The following is an 11,588-nucleotide window of genomic DNA, read 5'->3' as shown; positions in this document are numbered from 1 at the left end:
ATGGAATTCTTACATTCGTCATCTTCCCCTGCAACTATTGCTGAATTGGATTTATTCAAGTTACCTCCAACACAGACGGTTATCGAAAGTACTTATGATGTAGAATTTAGACCTATTGGATCATTAGCCAATGCTTTAGTTTTTGAATTCATAGTTCCTGGATCTGAGCATTACACTGACCTTTCTGCTTCTTATTTGTATGCAAAAATGAAAGTCAACACTGATGATGCATGCAACTTTGTCCCTACAAGTAATCTTGCCGCTGCACTATTTGAACAACTAGATGTTTACCTTGGAAATGTCAACATAACTCCTGGAAACAGTTTATACCATTATCAATCATACATTGATGATCTATTTTTCAAGTACAAGTCAGTACTTGATGATTGTCAATTGATAGGAGGAACAGATGCGGAGAGAACTGAGAGAGTCAAAAATAAGAAGACATTCGATATTATCATACAAATTCATGCGCCAATGTTTCAGCAAGAAAAATTTCTAATTGATAATGTACCCATGACATTACGTTTGAAAACTTCTCCTCACACTTTTGGATTTAAATGTTCAACAGCTGTTGACAAATTATCTTATGAGTTTGAACGTCTATCACTTTTCATTAGGAGGGTCAAATTGTATACACCAGTGCAAATGTCAATCACATCACATCTTGAGCAAAGTCCTGCAAAGTATTATTTGCAAAGAAATGAAGTAAAATCATTTCACCTACCAACTGGTTTTGCTGCTAGTAGTATTGATAATGTGTATAATGGTCAGTTACCACGTAAAGTAATCATTGGGTTTGTACCTGATAAAGCCTTCAATGGTGACATATCTCAAGATTGTTTTACTTTTGTTCATAAGAATCTACAAAGTGCAACTGTTGTAGTTAATGGAATAAAGATACCAAGTTCACCTTATCAACCTGATTTCACTAATAAATTGTACATGAGAGAATATTATGATGTTTTTAGATCAATGAATCAAGATCATGGATTCCCTCAAATTAATTTGCAATACAACAAGTATGCTGACAATTATCCTATTTTGGTATTTGATCTTACTGATGATGGTACTTTGGCCTCGGATTCAGGTGCATTGTCTTTAATTAAGCGGGGTAATGTGCGAGTTGATATTCAATTCAAAGATGCTCTTGATAAAGGATTGCATATGATTGTGTTTGCTATATATGATAGTGTTTTACAAATTGATGCAGCACGCAATATTGTAACTGATTACTGATGGCACTAACATCTTTAGACATTCAAAATCATCTTTCAAAATACACAAGTTTCAAAGGAGTATATGCAATTGACAAACTTCCCCTTACCTTGTTTCCAAAACCTTTCGGAATTGTAATAAACCTTGATCCAAGCTGGAAATCTGGTTCACATTGGACGGCAGCATTTATACCAATGTATGGAAGCGGAATTTATTTTGATTCTTTTGGACGACAGCCTCCCGAAATGATAAAAACATTTATGGAAAGAAACTGTATACATTATGATTATATCTATAATGTAGATGTCTTGCAAGGCGATTTGTCAATTAAATGTGGCTATTTTTGTATTACCTTTTTAAAAAGTTGTTTTACCGATTCTTACTTACCTTTTGTTAAATGTGAAGTAAACCAAAATGAAAATGTAATAAACCGTATTTATTGAAATAAAATTGAATATTAATGTAAATGAAGAATAAAATTGAATATAAAAGAGTACAATTGAATATAATAAAATGCAATTACATATGAAAGAATACAATTGAATATAATAAAATGCAATTACATATGAAAGAATACAATTGAATATAAAAGAATACAATCGAATATAAATAAATCACATTAAAGAACTTGGGTCATCATTACAGTTAAATCATCCATTTCTTGGTCAGCTGGTTCTTCACCCCAGTCTAGCTCCCAAATCTCTGATTCATCACCCCATACTGGATTCAGCTCGATAGGCTTATCTTCAATAGTTTCAGGCTCCAGCCCTACCCATTCATCTAAATCGTCCCAATCAATCTCCATTTTAGGATCCAGCAGCTCTGAATCCTTGAATCTACCCAGCCAATGAGGGTCAAAACCTGCAGGACAATTCATAAGCTGCCCTCGCTTCCATGTTTCTATCAACATCTCCCTTGTCAATTCAAACACAAGAGGTTTTTTTGTTGCTACAATCGGAATTTTGCTTCTTTTAGCAACAAGTTTAGCTCTCTTCTCAAGACGAGCTTTCACATTGAATTTTGCCATCTGCAAAAGAAAAAAAAAACAAGATTAATAATGTGAAATGAAAAAAAAAACATGAGAGGAAAGTCTGATTGGGCATTAGTTGGGTAGGATTTGCGGGTGAAGGATGATTTGGTAGGATTGAATGAAAAGTCAAACTTGCATTACCTTTCGGTTCGCTCTGAGATTCTAAAATGACCAAACGCTAAAGTGGTGACTGCATCGTCTAAAATGTATCTCTTATCATCAAGGGGAGAGAAAGATAACTTATTTATCTCTACTGAGGAAATAGAATGATGTTTACTTTGTAATCTGTAGTTTTTATGTTTCAATAAAACATTTGAAAATAGACAATCCTTGTAATCAGCAATTGAAATTTTACTTTTTACGATCGCTTTTTGCACTCCTTTAGCAGTCATTTTTTTATTTGTGCCATACTTTATAGCATAAAGTTTAGCTTTAATTGCAACTACTTCATCGATAATTTGTCCATTCATTTCATCTTTCAGATAACCTAGTTTCTTTTTGTTCTCAATGCTGTATAAATAGTGTGATTGGGGATAGTCTGAAAAATCCATAAGATAATTGAAATGTTGCAAATCATTGTAGAAGTCTTTCGTTTCAATTTTGTAAATGAAACTATCTGTGTCAGTGTAGATTAGCGATAACCCTGACCCATATTTAGGCAGGAAATGATCATAATGCAGTTTATACATGTGCAATTTTGACAATTCCAAGACTGTAAAGCCTAAATATATTGGTTTATCGAGAATTACATCATACTTTCTCAATTTAATAATTGCTAAATCATTGTCCAGAATGTAAAATTGTTCAAACATTGGTTGCCTTATTTGCTTCAATGCTTGTTTGCCATTTGTAGCAATTATGACTTTACTATGTTTTCTCTTATCTTCTATGCTTTTTCCATACAATGAATTCACCATGAGTTTCCAAAAATCTTTGACAAATGATGATGTAGCTTTTCTTCTATTTTCAGTACACATTTCAATGTACGGTTTGAGCCAAGCTCTTTGTTCAAACCTAATTATACGATGCACTTTTTTCAAAATCAAACCTTTTTCAATGTAAAAACGTAGGTTTCTTTCATGTAGAACATATTTTTCTTTGTTCATCAAATTCGGAACAAGTTTCTTAGTTTTATAACGTTTGATGCCTGCAGCTTCTAAAATGCTCACAATCTCTTTTTGATAATCACTCAATTGTTCATATTCAACACTAATTTTTTCAGGAGCAAGCGGATAATCATTATGAAGATCATGTAACCATGAAGGATATTCAAGATCAACCTCTAGTATGTAACCAGTTTTCCGGTCACCATCAGAATGCAAAATTTCATCAATTACACTGTTAAACATTTTGCGAGGAACCCATCCAAATTTTCCACAAGGAAGAACATCACTCAATGCATATCCGTAGAGATTGTTTACGTCAAGATATGCTATGAATGAACTTGGCTGATTAGGATCAAATTTTTCAGATAACTCATTATTAGCACAAGCATAACGACACATAGAGCAAGATATCCCTCCTCTTATTTCCTCCTCAATCATCAAAACCATGTCAATATCAGTCAGCAGATCCAACACAACACCAGTGAACTTCAAGGAGGCATCCCATGTTAGTCCTGGGGTCGAGAAATAGTGACAGGGATCTAAACCAAACTGTAGCAAGCTCGTAGCACGAAAGTTTTGAAAAATAGCTGCAAGAAGTAAGACATCAACTTTGAGATAAATATCATGAAAGTCTCCAAGATTTTCACAATCAAAATGCTGCCAGATGCCAATTAATCTATCGTACAATTGTTGGTCGATTGTTTTCAATGATAAATGTGAGAAAAATTTATCAATAGATGGTAAACTTCTTTCTTTAAATCTTTCCCAAGAGTCCATGTATTCATAAGGCAGCGATCCTTTGTTTAGAATGTATGGTAAATCATTCTCGCAAAAAGATTGACACAAAAATTTTGTCTTTTCTTCAGTTGATAAATTATTCGCTAAAGTATCCAAACTAGATAGCAAAAATGCATAGCTGTCCAAGAAGATGAAATCATCCATCATTATTGCAATATACTTTTCAGTATTTTGCGGAATTACATTTATGCTGTGAATTTGATCTGTTTTGAGACCTCTGATTAGTAAATGAGCATCATATCCTTTTAAATTGTGAAATATGATTGGTAGCTTGTGCGGTAAACGCATTCTGAGGTTGCAAAGATTATGAGCAGCTCCTCTAAATTTTCCAGTCAAGTGACAATGATCGATAACTTTGTCACCTAGCAGCAGCCCTTTGCAAACATAACATTGTGTTGATGCTTCATAAACATGTCTTTCATAATCACTTAGCTGAGCTGGTTTTTTGTTCTGATCAAGGTGCTTTTGAAGAAAATCTTTTAGCTTCAAAATAGTGTCAATAAATACTTGACTTGCATTTAAGCCACGATAAAATTTTTGGAACAAAATTTTATCATTCCAGTCAATAGCAACTAATCCAAACGAACAAGCTTCATGTTTTTGATATTCAAATGTGTTTTTAGTCAGAGTTACGTTGGTTTTTATCAGCAAAGCTTCAAAATCAGCATAAACAATATAAGGATAACTTATTGATTTTTCAATTTTTCTAAATAGACATTTTGTTGGAATGTTTCCTTTTCCAGGCAGGACAACATTTGCTGCACTTTTATTGTAGCAAACAAGTTCATGTTTAAGCAATGATTTTCGATTTCTAAAACCTGAACAGCAATTGTAACAGAAATGACGTTCCCAAGATTGACCGGTTCTGATAAATGCATTGAAATTTGCGATACAATAATAATGTCCATTGAATAAAAAAAGATTTGCATGTTTTAGCTGACGTTTTTTAGCAATCATCAGGGGCACAACTTTCTTTCTTCCATCAGGTGATAGTGTGTAAACATTAACAGTAACATTATTTCGTCTCTCAAACTGCTTGATTTGCTGAATCGTTGTCATACCGTCCACCGTGCTAAAGTCATATTGCTTCTCGTAAACTTTGTAATGTCCTATCCTTTCCTTATTAATTCTTTGAGGGTGTAAAGCCATGAGAATGGACCATTTGAAACAATCTTTCATACACTTTGGAGATAGTAAACTTTTCTTTTGCATCAATTTAGATGGCAATCTTGTGAAAATGCACCCTCCGCTGTGTTCTTTGAGTTTTCCAATACGTATTTCAAGAACTTTCACATTTTGAAGAACCCAACCACTTCCTCGTTGTGTGAATTGATCGATAGCTAGCTCAATTTGTTCAATCCAATCTTTAACAATAGTTTCAATATGATGAATGTTCGTTAGACTGTGCATCTGAGACACTTTATAAATTTCTGTTGAATCGGTTCCACCTTCAGTCAACTGTTTGATGAATTTAAGTAGAAGACATGCTTGCACTTTGACAGAACCAATTTTTTCAATAATGTATTTCAGCAGAGAATGAATGTTTTCTTTTTCAACAGCTAGTAGATGTTCGATTGATTTCCAACCATCAGCTTTCATGTACACAGCTAAAGCATTTCTATAACTTTTTTTATGTAGTTTGAACGTTGCAAAGTCTCCAATATCTTCTCTCCGGGTTTCAACACACTGAATAAAGTGATTCAAAAAGTTTAGACGACTAAAATTTAGTCCACATTTTTTACAAACAACTGTCTTACACTTTGTTTTGTGTAACAAAAAAGATTTGTATTTCAAGAAACTTTTCTTGCATGTTGAACATACAAACATTTTGAATAGTGAAACGAAATTCAAGATTGTGCACGTTTAAATAGAAAATTGAAACGAAAATTTTGGGAGAGCTCTCTTTTTTTTATTCAATTATTAAGACATAAAAAATGAATACAAGTAAAAATAATAAAGAATAAAAGATAAAAGATAAAAAAGATAATAGAACATAAAGATAATATAGAATAAAATATAATTGAATCAATAGCAAATGCTAAAAAAAATAGGTTAATCATAGAGCGATTGACACATTGCTGCACCAATAGCATCGGCAACAGAGTGTGAGATTAGTTTTGTAATCTCTGAACGATGCAAAATAAGGGAGCTCGTTTTTGCTTCAGTTTTGAGAACAACTGATAAACCTTTCCCACCAATACCTTGCTGTGCGAATACAAGGCGACCAGGTATTTCAGAAAATTCAAACACTTTCTCCATAGTATCAGCCACCAATAGACCAGTCAACCAATCGTCAAACTTTTGCTTGAGTTTTTCGTATTCAGGATACTTCAAGAACAGACCCTGCGAAGTCGGAATGTAAATTTTGCTTCCTTTCCACTGTCCTTCTTTCTTCCTTCGGATGTCGACAAACATTGATCCTTGCGAAGATCTGGATTTGTGAACTGCAACCCACAAGGTTGGACTGATTTCAACGTTCAAAAGTTGCTCAAACTCCTGGCTAAAACTTTTACGATACAAAGATTTTTTACGGTTTGGTTGTTGTTGAGAGTTATCGGAACTGTTTTCACTGGAACTCATGTTTAGATGTTTAACTGATGGCAAGATGAAACTGAATGAAGAAAAGTTGAAATGTGTTGGCCTTTTATACTTAAAAGCCTGATGATCCGAAGCCTCTCCCGCCTCGCTCACCAAAGTCGATCAATTGGCACACTTCAATCAAATTAGGAACTTCCGCTCTTGTAACAATCATTTGAGCTATTTTTGTTCCCTTTTTTATTACCAAATTATCTTCACCTAAATTGTGTAGGATTACTTTTATTTCTCCGGTGTAGTCTGGGTCAATCACTCCCCCGTTGACATAAATTCCTTTTGCAGCAAGACTGGAACGTGGAGCAATTCTGATGTAAGTACCTTCGGGTGATTGAACTTTAATCCCTGTTTTCACAATACTAATTTGCTTTGATGGTAATATTAAATCTTCATACGAGTGTAGATCGAAACCAATAGATCCAGCAGTAGCTCTAGTTGGAGTTGAAGAGTCAGGATAGCACTTACTGAAGAACAAAGACATTTTGAATGATGTTGGAAATGTAAAAAACAGTTTCTTATATACAAAAAAGAGAGCTCCTTATAGCATTGTTCAATTGTTTTATTGTTCAATTGTTTTATTGTTCGATTGTTCAATTGTTCAACTGTTTTATTGTTCAATTGTTCAATTGTTCAATTGTTTTATTGTTCAATTGTTCAATTGTTCAATTGTTCAATTGTTCAATTGTTCAATTGTTCAACTGTTTTATTGTTCAATTGTTCAATTGTTCAATTGTCCAGTTGTTTATGATTATATTTGAGCGCCAATTAACTCAATTTGTGGGTCCGGAATCAGGAAACGCACTAAATCTTTTGTTTGCGGATTATCACTTTGATGTGAGTAGGTGATTAAATGATGTCTGAGCTCATTCATTGTTTGATACTTGAAAGAGCTTTCTTCTAAATCTATGCCAAAGTAATGAAAAACGTAACCTAGTTCCAATTTTTCAGACAATGAAAGGTCATGATGTTGCACAATACCTGTCTGAAAAAAGCTCATTAAAATTTCCCAGTAATTCGTCTTTATCGGCTCTGAAATTATATGTGAACGAATAGTTAGGTTATGGTTATAAAATGGTTAGCATAAATGTTTTATTTACTTACCTTTTAGCATGTAACAATTGTTTTTAATCTTTTTAACTGGTCCAACTAATGATCCTCTTAAACTTTTAGTGAACTTATTGTTTGGAATTTTCTCATCAATGCGTTTGCAAAAGACCGAATCAAAGACACTAAATTCTTGCGCATTATACCAACAAGTTATATTGTGAGCTTTCAGTTTGAGATAGCAGTTCATGTTTTCAAACTTGGAAGCAACTGATGAATGACTAAGTCTGATAAAATTCTTAACATTATAAATGAAAATGAAAAGGAATAAATGAAAAAAACATTTAATGAATAAACAATAAACATAAATGGATAAATGCATACAATAAAGAGTACAATGAATTGTAAAAATACATAAAAAGAAGAGTAATAAAAGATTACAATGAAAACATTAATTGAGATTACATTGTTAAGAAATGAAATTAAAGATTACAATGAATTGAAATGATTACATGAAACAATACAAAGATTATTGATTGTTGGCATAAAAACCAATTGCCAAGTACATTTGAAGCAGCATGGCCTCCATCTCTTCTTTATCGACGTGAGAATAACCAATCGTCTTTATATCATTAAGCCAATTCGCAAAGAATGACAATTCGCCTGCATATTTTTCACCAATAATACCAGAAAACAAAGGAGCATCAATCAATTGTTTGAATGTTTTCTCAATTTCTTTTTGTACAGCACCAAATGCATTATTGTAATGGGTTTGGTACGCAATTAAACTCATTAACTTTTTCCTAAGAGGTTGAGCCTTCAGGAAATTCTTACGATAAATTGTCTTTCCTCTTGTTTTGGCCATCTGAAAATATAAAAAAGAAAACATTAATAAAATCAATTCAAAAACAAAATCAAATATGGTATCAGGAAGGTGTGAAGTAACAATAATCAACAAGTTCATTGTTCAAAACTTTTATTCAAAAATCATCAAATAAAGTTCAAAATAAAGGATAAATAAAGAATACATAATAAATTTAGGACGTAGGTTACATTGAACATAAAGAATACATAGACATAAATTCAAAGTATTAGGTTCAGGTTACATAAATCATGAACAAAAGAAAGTTTAAATTTACGATTAAGGTTACATTAAATTATCATTAATAGCAAAGTATAAATTTGAGATTAAGAGTAACATAAAGTATTAAATGAATATAAAAAGAATGTAATAAAGGTTAAATTTTAGATAAATCGACTCCATTTAAGATCCAATCAAAAGCAGTTCTTTGCTTCTTTGTTCTCCCTCTTGTCCCCGAAGCAATGTATTTAAACTCTTCTCTTTCATATATATTTTTCTGCAGCTGATTCTTTTTTTCATACTCCTTCCAAATCATCAGCCAGCGACAAACGTCTTTAATTTCTCTTTTTAGTTTGGCGTGTAAAAATATCATTTCCCTATCTCCAATATCAGCAACTACCTTTTGAAAATAGACTTTTGTTGCTTCCGACCATCTTTCGTCATTTTTAAACTGGTCCAATAAGCTTTTAAACTGCTTTAGTTCCTCTCCTTCCAAGAACGTACGTTGGATCCATTGCTTAGATGAATGCCAGAATTTGCTATCCAAATCATTGTGCGCCGCTTGAATTTGGAAGAAGCGTTTGATTTCTTTTGCAGTGGGAGCCATATTTACTGATGATACTTTGAATAATAAGAAATAAAAGGATATTAGATTAAACATGATTAGATTAAACTGTGCCACAAAAACTGGTTGCAACATTTATGGGGAAATGCAATAAATTCTTTTCTCGATAATCATCCTGCATATTGGACATTTCTGATCTCTTTTAGCCAGAACTTCATTGCATTCAACACATGCACATAGATGATGACAAGGGGAATAAAGAATTTTAGGAGATTGAGCCAGACAAACGGCACAAAAACTTTTTTCAATATCGTATTTTTCTTTATTCAGAAAAGGACAGTTTGGAGAAAGCTCTTTGTGCGCAAAAATAGGGAGAACTGCGCTTTGACTTTCAGTAGCTAGACGACAAAAAGCGCATTGAACAACTCTTTTGTAGCCACACCAGAAGAAACCATTCTCAACCAACCAATTTTTAGATTTTTGTGAGATTGGCGCAGCTTTGAATGAGAATTCTCTATTCACTCTTATTTGAAATAATTGATAAACCTTTTCAGGGTTCAAAACTGTTTTTGTGAGGAATGATTGAGAATAGAGATCGCTATGTTTCTCTATTTTGGTGACTCGCAAAGTTGCAGGGCAAGACAAATCAAGTTCAATGTTTGCCCTCGGTGTACCATAGCATTTAGCTGAAGTTTTTCCATCCCAGAAAAGTTTAGTCAAACTATTGTCAAGCATTTTGATAAAAAGACAATCAGGATTGAAGTTGGCATGTATTCTCGCAACATCGTTGGCAACACAGTCTTCTGCGACTTGTAACCCACAAGAGAAACATGCTACAACCTTGAGTTCAGGTATATAATAGAACCCAGAAGAAACCGCGATTTCCTGTGTGTCTGGTTCAATGGTAGTTTCGTTTCCATAAGATTGTATTCTATTAACCCAATGTTTATACCGCAAGTAATTTTTCAATGATGTTATAGTATCCTCACATGTCCAATTTTCAATGACTGGAGTAATCATCTTGCGTCTGAATAAGTCGAAGAAACCAGAAAAAAAGTTAAAGTCAAAAATTTAATTATTCATAATCATAGTTAATACATGCATTTTTACATCTTGTTTCTTTTTCTTATTTCGCAGTATTGCTGAATGTAAGTTACAATTTTTCATCGCACTCAGTTTAAGTTTACAATTGATCAACCAAACATTTATTTGATTGATTCTTGGACACTTGTTGTGTGTTCCAAGTATACAAAGTTTTCCTGCTAGCATTTTAAATTTCATACTGTTAATGATTTTTCTTCTATCAATTTCTTTGATTGGTTTATCATCACTACATGATTTACAATGAATTGTACTGTATGTAATTTTTTTATGTATCTTTTTAAGATTACGGACATATTGAGAGGCCAAACAGGGATTTTTAGTGCTTTCAGTAATACATGGAACATCTTTAGGGATCTTTGGAAATTGTGCTACTTGCTTGTTTGTCTGGTGCTTCCATATAGAATCATTTTTTGATGGAATACGATTTCTTTTATCAGTGTTTTTTTCAGATACTTTAGTTAAGATAACCTTCATTTTACTGAAAACAAAAAATGAAAATCAATGAGATTGATTGAAAATGAATCATTGTTCATTATTGATGATGATATTCAATAAAGCAGAGAATTTTCTTTTGCATAAATATATTTTGTGACTGTCTGATTTGTTTTCAGTAACACAATTGATCAAAGGTTCTTTAAATCTATCATCAACTAAACATAAAATGTCAATGAAAGCATATTTTGTTAGCTCGTAATCAGCTAAGTTGATTGCCTCCTCACTATTGTCCTGAAAATCACCCTCGACAACGTTTGTTGCTTTGTCCGCAACTTTAATAAATTTCAAGGAAAGTTCATTTTGACCTCTTCTTAGTTGATACATTCTGCAAAGAAAAAGAATCAACAAGAACAAGTCAATATTCTAGCTAATTAAAAGATTTATGTAAGATCAATAATGAAGATGAACAATTAGACAAAATGAAAGCATCAGAAATGATATTTAATAGCTTTAATGCATTCAGGGACCACAAAAAGCTATGTTGAACAAAAAGAAAAATTTGACCTTGAGTTTGATCTTTGTGACCTTGAAATTTTTTTAGATTATTTTAAGTTG

The 11,588-nt window shown here is 32.7% G+C and overlaps 2 protein-coding genes across 2 annotated transcripts; one reads left to right on the top strand and one right to left on the bottom strand.

The window, feature by feature from the left end:
• On the top strand, positions 1-1,239 carry LOC107360188 (uncharacterized protein F54H12.2-like). The gene has a single exon (XM_015926806.2). It carries the CDS (start codon positions 1-3, stop codon positions 1,237-1,239), a length of 1,239 nt encoding a protein of 412 aa, XP_015782292.2.
• Positions 1,240-1,837: 598 nt separating this feature from the next.
• On the bottom strand, positions 1,838-5,751 carry LOC112539557 (uncharacterized). The gene is made up of 2 exons (XM_089269360.1): positions 2,611-5,751; positions 1,838-2,245 (listed from the first exon to the last, which is right to left on the bottom strand). The coding sequence occupies exons 1-2, from the start codon at positions 5,749-5,751 to the stop codon at positions 1,838-1,840; spliced, it is 3,549 nt and encodes a 1,182-aa protein (XP_089125486.1).
• Positions 5,752-11,588: the final 5,837 nt, after the last annotated feature.

Source organism: Tetranychus urticae, chromosome 3 (assembly GCF_039701765.1).
Source record: "Tetranychus urticae isolate SD_2017Ah chromosome 3, NJAU_TeUrti_SD_1.0, whole genome shotgun sequence".
NCBI lineage: Eukaryota > Metazoa > Arthropoda > Arachnida > Trombidiformes > Tetranychidae > Tetranychus > Tetranychus urticae.
This window is presented reverse-complemented; position numbering and strand designations above follow the sequence as displayed.